At 41.0% G+C, this 14,033-nt stretch overlaps 1 protein-coding gene across 2 annotated transcripts in view; it reads left to right on the top strand.

Moving 5' to 3' along the window:
* The window catches only part of sema5ba (sema domain, seven thrombospondin repeats (type 1 and type 1-like), transmembrane domain (TM) and short cytoplasmic domain, (semaphorin) 5Ba), a 177,200-nt gene extending 165,923 nt beyond the window's left edge, over window positions 1-11,277 (top strand). Inside the window, exons 20-24 of one of the 2 annotated variants that reach the window (XM_046054420.1) lie at window positions 1,616-1,690; window positions 2,182-2,319; window positions 4,023-4,067; window positions 5,587-5,792; window positions 8,564-11,277. In XM_046054420.1, coding sequence (XP_045910376.1) covers window positions 1,616-1,690; window positions 2,182-2,319; window positions 4,023-4,067; window positions 5,587-5,792; window positions 8,564-8,740 — 641 coding nt within the window. In that variant the 3' untranslated portion in view covers window positions 8,741-11,277. The remainder of the gene's footprint in view (window positions 1-1,615; window positions 1,691-2,181; window positions 2,320-4,022; window positions 4,068-5,586; window positions 5,793-8,563) is intronic. The other variant, XM_046054421.1, reaches the window with a different exon arrangement.
* Window positions 11,278-14,033: the final 2,756 nt, after the last annotated feature.

Raw genomic sequence — 14,033 nt, 5'->3', positions numbered from 1 at the left:
GAATGGGTTGGTGCTGAAAGGTAGCTGCTGAGGAAGACAAATGCATGATGTATTCATCACAATTGTGCATGTCACACATCTGTTCCACCGTATTAGATCACATCGCATGTAAAACAGATGACCTGAAATCTTAAATCAGAATGATTTCAAACAGAATGGGGGGGGGGGAAACGCAGCTACTGTCAAGAGTTTTCGTTGGGACTGTGTAGAAAGCAAACTTAAAGAAAACTATAGACTGCTGAGTGCTCTGCGGAGTATCGATTGTAAGAGCTGGAAAGACACGTTGCTGTTGAATTTTTTAAATGTAACATTTCAATACTGAGTAATTGTTTTTTTATTACCTCCATTGGCGAGGAGATAAAATGTCAGTGGTAGATATCTTAAAACTTAGATAAATAAAAACAAAACTATTAAGATACCACTAGAGATAAGTGAGAAAATGCTAACCCTAGATAGTTTTTTTTAGTCCTTTGCATGATCAAATTCTTTAATAACATAACTACAACCTAAGATTAAAAAATGAAATAACACAAGAAGACCTACAAAAAGAAGTAAAACTTGTGTTTTTTATCTTTCATTTCGAGGTTAGCCCCCCCCAAAGTCTCATACCATGTGATGATTAGATGTGAGATGTATAACAACGCCCTCTGTGTTCCCCCTCTACTCCCATTCTGCTCAAACAAGGACACTGAAATATTCATGAGATCTGCCTGCTAATACAGGAGGAGAAAATAAGTCCAGCATTAGAACTCTAATAATGAGGTTTTACCCTGACTCTGATTGTAGTTTAATATCAAACAGTCTTCAAAATTTTTTTCTTTTAGGATTTTGCTGGAAAATGAAAATGGCCTGGACAAATATTGTCTTTGGTGTTTGTGTTTCAAAGTTTGTGTGTCCGCACATGTGTGTGGGTGGGTACACTGATGTCTTTTGTGGTGCAGATTATTTCTGCCTGAATTAAATAGTTGTTACCCGCTAACTGTCATTTTCCTCAGCTGCTTTTCATTTTGAATCAGCTCAACTGTCACTCACAGGGAGAGTAACGCTTACAGTCAGCCTCCCTGGTAATTACAGACAAAGAAAGGTAAATGGATTTTTGTCTTTTTTTTCCCCCTCCCTTTGCCGAGATGCTAATCGGCCTCCTTTTCATCAGGTTAATGTTTTCCTGTTTGATGTGGACCAACATGTCCCGTTAGGCCTGTGCCAATCGACTCTCTGCTAACATCCTCCCTAGCTCAATTTGTCTCTTCGTCCATTCATTTATTGACAGGCACAACATCAGTCATCTATCAGGGTCCTCCTGGTGCCGCCATCCTCTCTGCATGCATAATTAGAGGCACGCTGGCTGTCAGTCACAGGGATATTTGATGCCCCTGTCACAGGTCATTTGATTAAAATCTCCAGCAGTAATGGAGGACAGCAGGAAGGAGTGTCAGGACAGAATACTAACGAGGAGCCTCAGACCCGATGGCGTTCTTTCTGACTCAACAATACAATCACGCAGGTCGTCCGGGTGACAAAAATAAATGGGAATAAATTAAGCAATTAAAGTGGGCTGTGGTGATGCACGGTTATTAAACGTGTTTGAGGTGGTCTGTGTGTTTTGTGTGCCTAGATGGTTGTGCAGCAAGAATGGAGCAGATGGTGGAGCCTGAGCAGCCTGTCAGTGAGCAACAGACTGATAGGAAAGGTGAAAGAGGCCTGTCCTCTGCCTCTACTCAGGCCCTCTCTGCCAAAACTGCACACTTGAGAGCACCCTGAATAACAAACCAGCTTTTTTAATCAGCCTTTCATTGCAGTAGCCTGTGCTCCCTCCACTCCACTGCTTTTAAATACAGGGTGAAAGAGTGCAGCAAGCACATGGTTCAAAGGGAGGAGTAGAGAGTTGGGAATTTTCTTTCCTCTTGGGTAGGAGCTTTTGTTTACTGCTCTGTCGCCTGCTGCGGGGAAACGGCACTAAAGCTTGACTCAGGAGACAAACATCTCTGCTATGCACTAAACAAACTCTCCACGGGTTGCCTCTTCCAATCCTGTTTACATCACAAACACTTTTTGGTGTGTTTTGGGCTGTTTGGCTGGAAGGTTAGGTGGTGACAGCTTGGGTGGGCGCGTTGGTTTCCAGGCCGTCTGAGTTTGATGTGGCCTTGTGTTTGTATTTATTGTTCTTCTTTCTGTGTTTAGGTGGCTGGATGGCCTGGTCGCTGTGGTCAGCCTGTGATGATTCAGGCTTGCAGATGAGGAGTCGGGTGTGTGGTACTCAGGGCAACCCCCCCTGTGTGGGGAACAACACTCAGCGCAGAGACTGCAATGAAATACCTGGTGAGTCAGTCAGCGCTCAGATACACACTGAACCTGTGCAGCCTCCTTCATCATAACAGGTCAAGGTGGGCCGTTCAAAGGTTCCTTGAGTGAGACGTCGTTTCGCCTGAATTTTGAGGAGACAAGATTTGCAGCCCTTAATATCCCAAAATACAATGCATGCTTTTCACTTGCTTTATCATGCTTTTGGGTTGCCTTTGTCAGGAAAAAACTGTGATGCCTTCAAATAGAAACTCGTGAGCTTGTATTTTCGACATGGAGTACATGATGTGCTTGCTGTTCTAGTGGCTTAGCTTTTTCAAAAATGGGTTAGATTTTGTGTTTTTTAGGTTTGTGTTAGTGTCATACTAGGGACAAGAAAAAACATTTTGATAAACATTAGCAACTAGCAAATAACACACGTTTTATTTGCCAGTTGTTAATCTAATAAAATTCTCCCAGAATTCCCAGAGCCCAAAATGACATCTTTTCATATTTTAAGTTGCTTTGTTTTGTCTGAAAGAGTCTAAAAATATTTACTTAACAATCATATGACAAGTGGATGCAAGTGTATGTGACCAAACCCTTAAGTCAAACAAAAACTAAAAATTAATTTCGGCTTACTCAGAATCATTCAATTTGACAACAGAACTGTGTAGAACAATAAAATAAAAAGATAATATGATCTCAATATAAAATGAAAGTTATGAAAAAATATTGATTGTAATATTGATCACCCAGCCTTACGATCAACAAATAACTAATTATTTCAGCACTAGTTTTAACTATGATGTTTGAACTGTGCAAAGAAATTGAAACTATCATAGTCATTCAGCATCATCAGCCATCATCCTCACCATCCTCATTCACAAACATGTCCACACACACAAACCTGCTTTATTTGTCTGTGTATAGCAGAGATCCTCTCCATGCACTAAACTCATCTGCTCCTGTTAATGAACCATAATTAAGTCGATGTGAATCCAACAAGTTAGCTGTTGACCCTGTTGGCCTCAGTGCACCTTGTTATGCTGATGACAATCTCTGAAAGTTTCTCCTGAAATGATCTTTCATGGCCTCCCAGCGAAGGCCTCTCCAAGCTCAGAATCCCTAATGAGTCCAGACGAAGGCGATTAATATTAATGGGTTGTCACAACACCAAATCATATCTAAATTTATTGCAAATTTCAATGAGGCGATGGATGGATTTGTTAAGGTCACTCGCAGAGGGGAGGCAGCTGTGAGGAAGCCGGGAAAAAATTGGGCCACAAAATTAATCAGGAGATGTGGCACTGCAATTAAATATCATCCCGCCCGTCTTCTTTCATTCTAGGATTCGGGGGGGGGGGGGGGGGGGGGGGGGGGGCAGGATGCATTGTTGCTTTTGATTATTGTCCTGCTGTCAAGTGCAACTAGGTTCAATCTGATGGAGTAGAGCTGTTTTTTCACTCAACAGTCCATTTTTCTCTAGAAAGTTTTGTAATTCACTGAGAGAGGGGAAAAAACCCCTCAATGGATTGTTTGCTCAATATTTTAAACAACATATCAATTTCTCATTCACTGTTTTTGTTTCTGCATGTGTCAACTCCCCTGATGTTAGTCGGTGATTGTTGTGTTCTGAAGGCTGTTTCCCCAGGGAGAGTGTGTGCGCGTGCATGTGTGTGTGACCATGCATGTGTGTGTATGTGTGTGTGTCTGACCCTGTGTTCCTCTCCTCTCTGCAGTCATTCTCCCTGCATCTGGTTTTGATAAGGACCAACACTGTGGAGGTAAGTGGATAAACAGCTGCCTTCGCTTTGTTTCTGTGTGCATGTTAAAGTTTGCTTGTGTATGTTTCCACAGATGTCCTTCCATGATGTGGGTTTTCATGCATTATATGTGCATTTTCATGTTTGTGTTCATTTCAGTCTGTGCAAAATTCTAACATCCAATCAGGAGTTGGAAGAACCGTTATGTAAACTGTACCTGGAATGGGCCACAAGTTGTCCAACTATTGGATAATTCCAAATTGAGACACATTAAAGACAGCAAAGACTCACATCCAAAACTGATGACTGTTTGTTTTTCATAACCTCAAAATTATTGACAGTAGAAGAATATAAACCCAAGTGCACATTTGCATCCTTGAAATGACAAAAAATCAACACAAACATTTAGCCCATGTAAAGCTAGAGAATCTTCTCATCCTGTCAACTTTGTAACTTAAGCCCCTTTCACACTGGACAAAAAAACACCACTAACATCTGGCTTTTGTCTTTAGCGCTTTTGTCAATCAGCATTCCCTCCTGGGTGAAATGACTCTGCTTTAGTCACGGGTATTTATCGGCTCCAGCTCCAATCGTCAGAGATGTAAACATTCCACCCGGGTGGACACACTAATTTTCTCCCCTTTTCTGGCGCGACTCTTTCATCTGTTTCTATCTGCAGATGTCTACAACCGTCTCACCTACATGTTTATGTAGTATTAGTAAGCCAGGCTACCAATCAGTCAGCTGTGACTTTATATCTGCTCAGAAGTCTTTCAAATCACCCAAACACCATAAACACACCTGTCACCTGCCAGTCTATGGGCTACAAACAGCAACCACTGTAACAATGTCTCTGGTCTCCATGATGCTCTTCTGGTGCATTTATGATGATGAATGCGACACGTTGGGGGGAAAAAACAGAAAAGGCAATCTGGCAATGTGAAAGGAGTCAACTGCCTATTTTTAGCGAGTTTACTCATATTTAAAAAAAAAAACTATTCTATCATAAAGAGGGAACAAAAAATTTTTAACTTTTAACATTTCATAGGCTTAGTTCAGTCAGGGACACTTACATCAAAGCCATTTCTAGCAAAGTGTCATACAGTTACATTTAACATAAAAGGATTTCTGCTAAACTGAGGTTGTGCTGGTGGAGGGAGATGAGACAGCATTGGCATGAGCATATCAACAGAGTAATATTGATGAGTGTCAGGTAATATTGGCTGAGCTGTACACCTGAATGAATAATTTGTATATAGTTTCTTTTCTCACCAAAATTTATTCAAAGACTGATTTTGTTGCATAGTTTATCAGAAATTTGACAACAAATGCCAGAATTGAACTGCATGGTATGTGTCTTAACCATGAGGACACTTTTTGTACTGCCTATTTGAAATATTTCTTGATCTAATTCAGAAGAAGAACTGTGGTACATTTTTGAAGTACAAAAAGCCTGGGGTGTGGGAAGAAAGTTTTTGAAAATAGGATGTGATAATGTATGGTGAGCCTTTAAACTCCACGTATCTTCTTCATTTCCCAGCATTCACCTCCATCCACCTAATCGCCACCGGCGTTTCCTGTTTCCTCGGGGCGGGACTGCTGTCCTTCCTTATCTACGTCTACTGTCAACGTTTCCATAAGCCTTCGCAGGAGTCCGCCGTCATTCACCCCACCACCCCGAACCACCTCAACTACAAGGGCAACACCACGCCAAAGAATGAGAAGTACACGCCCATGGAGTTTAAGGTACATGATCATCCGTGGCTGCCTTTTTAAATATTATAGAGATACAAATAATACCAATGAAACTTAGAAATATTAATTTATTTGGTGTTACCCACATACATAAATACACACAATGTAAATGCTGAAGATTCAAGGGGAATGAATGTGATTCATGTTTTATTTAGAGTCTTTTTTCATGCATTTATCTCAATAGAGCGCTAACCACAGAAGATGAATTACCGTTCAGTTTTATTCCTCCTTGCTCTTATACAGAACCTATAGGCTTTAAGTCTTTCTACCTGCCCACAAACCAAGTCCTTATTAATGGGCCCCATTAACTTGCTAAAGCATTAGTCAGCCCCCGACCTCCCACTGCTATCGGTCTACTGTGCATTCACATTTACAGCGAGTCAAGACTATTTTCATCAGAGGTTCACAGACTTTTAGTGTCCCGTTCTCTACAACTTCTATTGTTTTTCTCTCCAACTGCTGATTAGTTAAACTCTGGCCGATTATTATTGACTTTTCTGTCTCTGTAAAGTGAGCTAAAGCACTCTTGTGGTAATCACCTGTAGATAAATGAACCATGGGTTTGAATTTGATCTTTGTCAGCACCAACTAATTTTTGTCTCCATGGAAGCTCAAACAGGGATTTTTAGGGCAACATGCAGTCACTCATTTAAGTTAATTAGAATTTGCTGATATATGTTGAACTTGATACTCCAAAATATATTATTCCACATTTCAAAAGCAGCATAGTAATTCATTTCATCCTCTTATATTCAGTTACATCCTCCAAAACCAGCGACTGCACCCGTCTTACCTACAGTTCTAGACAGGCCTCCCTCCCCTGTTGCATATCTGACTGATCACAGAGTTCAGATTATCAACGATGCTACAAACAGATGTTCATTTTATTCAGATATTTACAATTCTTTCAGAGACATGGAAAACTTGCCAGTCAGGAGGCAACATCACATTTACTACTGACACTAATCCACTGGACCCAACACAGCTGTTGCATCTCAAACTCAAGGCAGCACTAAGCCACCAATTAAACTCAGATGCCAACAGTTATACATAAAAAAAAACAAAAAAACATTTGCACCCATTTATAGCTCACTGGTACAGGTCCTCAAAAATCTAAAATCTTACTTCATCTAGAGTCCCACGCTCACCACAGTCAACAGCACCATTCGGAATCTGTGTGGGGCTACAACACTGTTTGAGTGACCTTTATTTGCTTTTTGACAGAAAGCCTGACATGTGGTGTGAGGTGTGGATTCTAAAAGATGGAGGGCATGTGAAAGACGAGAAGGGTTTAATGAAAGATGATATCTACTTGGGTTATGGGAAATGTAGAATCCAGCATTTTTTAAGTGTGACTCATACTAAAAGTAAGACTAAAAGTCAAAGTCCTAGCCTCTGATACTTAGATTTTTAGTATTCATTTAAAAAATCTGGCTCTTGTGAGCTCCCCCAAGCACAAGGTGCTTCAGGTTATGGATGTATTATTCATACTGGACTTTCTTGATTGCATTTAATCTTCTCAATGGCACTCATTTACATTTACATTTTATATTTAGGGCATTTAGTAAGACGCTTTTGTCCAAAGTGACTTACAATAAGTACATTTGTCAGAAGAAAGTCAAAAAGTAATAGATGGCTGTCGGCAAAGTAAGGATGTCATTGCATTTCTTTGGTTTGAAAATGGCCTTTGACGGACTTCAGCGAATGTGTCAGCAGGGATTCTTCTTGACCTTTCCCATTAACCTGACGGTATCGAAGATCTTACCAAAACATGGCAGGAACATGCTGCCTAAACTCAATGACCCATCCCTGAGTTTTTGATCGTGTCAGCCTCCGGACGCTTGTTGTCCTTGCTGTTGCTGTGTGGACGCAGCGCTGACAGCCATCGTGGTGCTGAGAGCCTGGACTCATTAGCTTTAATGACCAGAAGGGGCCAGACTCTGCTGGATGTATAGCCGATGTCACTGTGTACCACTACAGCAGATTCCTTCTCCTCCAGGCCAATTTATGATGCCCAGCGTTATGTGTTTCACCGACTCTAACCTGATTATCTTCCTGCCTCAGTCCCCAGAGCTGTTCAGATGGATTACATTAGTCTAATGCTTCCCTTGGAAAGTGTTTCACCTTATGTTCGGCTTTTACCAGAGACTCAGCAATTGCATTAGAATAAAATGTGGGTTTTAGACTTGTTTTTATTTAAGAGAGCTGCAGAGGATTCCTGCCATCTCATATATATTAGTGTATTGAGTATGCTTGACATCAACTAAATTAAATTTGTTCAATTGGTTTGCTTTGGTTATGAATACAATTACAGCCAAACAAGCTATAACCTCAAGGCTAGTGGAGGTATTTTATTCACTTGCGAGCAAGAATTACTGATTATTTGTACCTCTTACAGAAAAGTATATTCTGTGTATAATTGAGCTCTAAAAACTTCCTCTGAAAATGACTGAAAAGATCTTCCAGCATAGAACAATTGTTTCCAATGAACCTACTTTTTCAAGGGATTTATTAGAAATCAGTGTATGTATCTTAAGAAAGTGAGCTTTAGAGACAGATTACATCTTTGTTTAATCCATGAACAGGAGTGTAAAATCTGAGGTTTTACGGAGGTTATGTGCTGGCCAATTTCTTGTGGAAGAAAGTAAATTTTGTGAAAATCTTCAGTAAAATGGCATTAAGTATCAAACATAGGATTCTGTAAGCTAAGAAGAGTGTCAGGTTTAATTCTTCCTTTTTTCTTTGCTTTGATGTCATTTCAGACACTGAACAAGAACAACCTGCTGCCAGATGAAAGATCCAACTTTTACCCAACGCCACTCCAGCAGCCGAATGTCTACACCACCACCTACTATCCCACAGCGCTCGGCAAATATGACTACCAGCCCAACTCCTCCCCTTCGCCATGCAGGACCTACAACCACAGCAACAACAGCTGAGACATGCCCCACAACTGGCTCTCTGAACCCCCCTGCCACAGCCCCAAACGGACACCACCCCAATGCCATGGTGACATAACTGAACTGACATGAACTGAAATGTTCTCAGAGCCAGGTTCCTCTGTTCGTCATCGCCTCTCCTCACTAAGGTAGTCTGTTCCGCATGGTGGAGTTTGTGTCTTCAAGGGCATTTCTGGAACTTTCCATCAGGAGGATGTGGGTTTGGACGATGAGGCCTGTGTCCTGGTGCAGTCAGGGACTTATGCAACCAGCTGGGAGTGTGTTATTGCAGGGGCCTGACTGGATATAGCAGTGTCAACCCTGAGCTTCATGTGAGGACATACTGGGAAACTCTGGCACGATGAGTTATGGCTTTAGACAGCTTATGACCAGACAACCTCAGTGCAGGTGCTGAGTCGAGCATCCACAATTCCGGAGACGAACATGAACGGAACTTTAAAAAACAAAATTCTCTGGATCTGGGTCACCATTTCACGCCTCTCTATTACTAACCACATTTTCAGCCTGTAATGAACTTTCAGTCCCTCGACAACAAAAGCAGTTACCGAGAACAAACAGCGCATATTGTTATGTCCTTGCCACACAGCGCAGAGTTAGAGAACAAAAGAGAAAACTCAATTAAGTCAATGATGAAATAAATTAGAGATCACTATCAGCTTGGTTATTAGGGCCTGATGCACGCCTTCCATTTTTGGTATTTCGCATGACAGAAAAGATAAGAACTTCAGGGTTGATTGCATTTTGGGACTGCTGTTTGGAAGAGTCTCAACACTAAACATCAGAGTTGGAAAGAAATCTGCTTATGATCGGAGTCACGCGCTTTTGTGGACAAGGATGTTCCCTCGTAAAGTCTGAGCAAGGGGGATTGTAGGAAGCAGTCTGAACTGTACATAAGCTTTGGGAATGCCTTGGGTGCCTGTATGCAAGAGGGCAGGGGTGAGATTTGCTTTCTTTCTATTTCTTCTGTTTTATTTTTATCCAAGAACAAGACTTCTGAAAGGGAATTGACTGATTCTCCAATGGATGCATCAATTCTACTGATTACTAAATAGCTCGGTGGTCATATCAAATATGGCCAGTGCGCTGGATTGGGTTTTCTATAATGGTAGAATAAGCTAGTAGACTCGTGCTTGTTCATTTTTTATGTTTGTTTTTTAAGATGTGTTTTATTCTCAGACGAGTCGTAGCATAGGAGGAAATATTTTGTTCAATAAGATATAGCTGATTAATGTTTCTTTAATTTCACTTCACTGAATGAACGTGTTCCTTTGTTTTCTTGATTTTTCAGAAGTTTGGTAACCATTGCATCTTCAATACATGAAATATTAACACAAAGATAAAATAATGACAACTATTGATATGTTTTTTTACAAAGAATGACTGAAACAAAATATCCATTTGGCCCTGCTTGAGAAGAAAAAAACAAGTAAATTATGTTTGCTTAGAAGTTTGCCTGTGTGAAGGTTACAATGAGCGCATGCGTGTGTGGATGTGTGTACATGCAAACGCATGTACTCTGTCTCTGCGAGTCTGTATGCTTGAATGAGCAAAAGGGGTTGCTGTATTTTATAAAATGTAAATGCTTTCATACATATGACTCTATATGATGTCTGTAAAGGCGATTTTCTTTGTGTGTGTGTGCATTCCACATTCTGTCGTTGACACTCTTGGCATTCTGCTGTTTTTTTTCTTCTATATTTCATGTATGAGATGTTTATCATTGTAAGTTAAAAGCATCGCGCCTCTGGTTCCTGCGGAGGCGAAATGGACACTATTTATAGTCAAAGCTTGGTTTATAAAGGGCATTTTCACAGCTATATTTTATTATTATTGCCTGATCGATGAATGCTAACCCAGCAATGCTTTTCAGTTCAGCTACTGTACATGCACGAGATGAGAGCTCTATCTGTATATAGGAGCAACAGCCTTCTGCAGCCCATTTAATGACCCTGCAAAGGATCGTGTAAATCTATCTGTATATTGTATAGCTAACACTGTTTGTTAAAAAAAAAGCCTTATAGTTGTTTAAAAAAAAGTGCAGCAGCTAAGTACACACCAACCATGAGGTTTGTTTGGGGACAGAGCTCCACAATGTGACCGAGCGCCTGTGGCTTATGACCTTTCCCAGCTGCTCAAACATCAAATTTCGAGAGACATGTGAATCCAGACACAAATTAACTCTGTGTAGCACAAATAATATTAGAGTGTCAAATATAATAGACTGCAATTATTTGCATATAATGGAGGAATGAAATTCAGAAGAAGTTGTTTTGACCTAAATTAAGCCTCTATTGGCCTGGTCTGAAAGCCAGGCATCTGATTGGTCAATGTTGGGCTCTGTCCCCTGGGATGTGAGGCTCTGTGCCCTTCTATGCAACTTACCAGGTGTACTGTTAGACCTGTCATGTAGACTGTAATCACTGCCTTTTAGACACTGTGAATTTTTTGGTACCCTATATTTTTGTATATTGTACATTATAAAGGATAATAAACCTTGATGCCAACACAACAATATGGCCAGTGTTTGGATTTGGATTTTTTTTTAAAGGCTAAGATTAAGATTGCTCCAAGACGGGGTCCCTTGAACACATCCTGAGCAGTTGTCAAAAAGCACTAGGGGATCGCTGGAGACATGACCAGGTGTCTCAAGTCCATTGCAGAGGCAATCCACAAAGGGACTGACTGCAGAAATGCTAACAAAGCGGCTAGGACGATAGTATTTGTGAAGGGGGGAGAGCGGCCAAGGAAACTTAAGAGATGCTCTGTTGGTTTGCTTGCCACGGCACGAGACTGGGTGATGACTGTTGACCTGGAGAGACAGCAAAGAATTCCACCACATATCGCAGAGTCAACGTTGAGACCAGACATCATCTTGGTCTCTGAGGCCACAAGACAGCTCGTCTTACTGGAGTTGACTGTGCCCTGGGAGGAGAGGATGGAGGAGGCACAAGAGAGGAAGAGTGCAAAGTACCAGGAGCTGGTGGAGGACTGCTGCAGGAATGGGTGGAGGACCAGGTGTATGCCAGTGGAGGTGGATTTTCAGGTCATTCCCTCAGTAAGGCATAGGAGAGCCATTAACAACAACGTAGAGGTGGCGGAGAGAGCATCCAGATGGCTCTGGCTGAAAAGGGGTGACAAGTGGGGCCAGCAGAATGCCACTCAGACACAGGCCGAGGTCTGATCAACCTCGGGTCAGGTCACCTGGATGAGGGTGTCTGTTGCAAGACCCGAAACACCCAATGACTCCAATGAGTGTTTGCATCAAGAGATGTGTGATAAACTGAATGATATTTTTAATTGGAAGTGCTGATAGAAAGGGTTAAGGTTAGATGCTGCAGTCTGACCTCTCTCTCTTGAGGATAAAAATGTTTATTGTGAATGATTTTGGGGGGGAAATAATTTATTACCTTCAACTTTGATAGGTTTGCTGCATGAAAATGTGCTGTTCACTCCAGAAAACCTTTCATTTCATATAAATTATTGATCATTTTGATGATAATAAAAAGACTGGGTGTACTTTGGTTGAGTTATATACCTCCACCCAAAGATTCAGGGATTGTTGGTACCTCCAGCTTGGTTGTCTGTTCCAACAAACACAACTAGTCTGTTTACAGGTAGGAAGCTGTTGCAGGATCTTGCCCTGCTGAACCTACTGGTTAGCAGAGATCTGCAAAAATACAGTACAACAAAATTAACACCAGCCTTATCCTTTACTACTCTTTTTAAAAAAAAAGAAGCTACCCTGCCTATAATTGTGTATAGCCTGTACTGCACACAAGGTCAGTAGAGCCACATTTGGGTCAGACACGTCATAGAAGTGCATCCTCTCCCTTCATCCCCCAAAACAAATGACTGCAGCCCTGGAATCGTTCGCTATATGAGAAGAGCGGAGATGGATAGGACAAACGAGCCAAGTAGTCAGGGTGTGTCCAGCAGAGTGCCTGTGGATCACTGCTGGTGCCAGTAGCCTAGACACTAGTACTTTATCATTACACCACAATGATTCTGCTGCTGTGCAGAAAATCAAGATCAAAGCCAGAGCAGAACAGGTACTGTCACACAGGACAGGAAAATACAATAAAATCTAATAAAACATTCTGTGTACACTCAGTCTTTAGCCCTCACATACTGAGAGCAGTACTTGTATTTTGGACTGGAGCAGCTATATTATTGGTTGTCAGAAGGGAAAGCAGCCCACTCTTCATCCCTTAAAACACACACACATCCCCGCCCATGAGTTCATATCTCTACTGTATATGTCCTTCTCATTTGGTTCAATGGAGCCCTAGCTGTACCTCTCAATTAGAGAAAGCAGCCTCTGGGCAGTTTTATTAATGGTCGCAGTGAAAGCATTAATCAGTTTGTATTCTGCTGACAGACAGATGCAGTGATCGGCACTCTGGCAGGCAGCCAGGAGGAGGTCGCCAGGAGGAGGCTGTGGGCTGGAGGAGGCCGCTCAGATAAGACGGTAAAGGAGTCATGGAGGAGACGGCAGCAAAGGAGTGGGAAGGACGCACGCTCGGCTTTACAATTCACCCTCTGTGAGACAGTGAGAAATGAGAATAACACTGAAGAAAACGGAGGAAAACACCAGCTTCAGTGATGATCACTGATATTAATGAGGAGTTTTGTTGAAACAGAGATAGCAGTTATGTGAAAAATGAGTCAGCATCTTGGGCAAACAATGCACTGCACCGAGAGTCACATACATCATGAGTTATCTTGGAAATTATTTTCTACCTGAAAGCCATTGTTTACAAACTTGTTAACATTTAAAAGGATGGAAGAAGTTTAACTGCACTTTTAAGACATTTTTACACAGTCATCCTTAAAATACGTTTATTTTTATTCGTTGTAACTACACTGTAAACCCGATTCAAGTTCAGAATGCTCAAAATATTTGTGGAAACTGATTACCTTTTTAAGTAGTGGTAATAATATTTTTGAATAAACCTCAACTTAAATATAATTTATTTTTAAAAATCCCTTTAATTTCCGCATACTAAATTACACTGATTCACTGATGCTAATTAAAATTAAATTCCACTTATTCTTTACTCAATAAATGTAACTGTGCACAACTTTTGCTCTGAGGGAAATCTACTCAAAAAAAATGTATTGTGCTAGACTCAAATACTAATGGAAACTCACTCAACAAATTACTACTAGTAAACATAAAATTTCCTTTCACTTCTTACTTTACTGTGTGTTTTGTGGAAAAAGTGACTATGCATAATTTTATTCCATCAGCAGCACTTTTACTTAAACATAA

Source organism: Micropterus dolomieu, linkage group LG07, assembly GCF_021292245.1.
Source record: "Micropterus dolomieu isolate WLL.071019.BEF.003 ecotype Adirondacks linkage group LG07, ASM2129224v1, whole genome shotgun sequence".
NCBI classification, from domain to species: domain Eukaryota; kingdom Metazoa; phylum Chordata; class Actinopteri; order Centrarchiformes; family Centrarchidae; genus Micropterus; species Micropterus dolomieu.
Note: the sequence above shows the minus strand (reverse complement) of the source record. Positions and strands in the feature narration are given on the sequence as shown.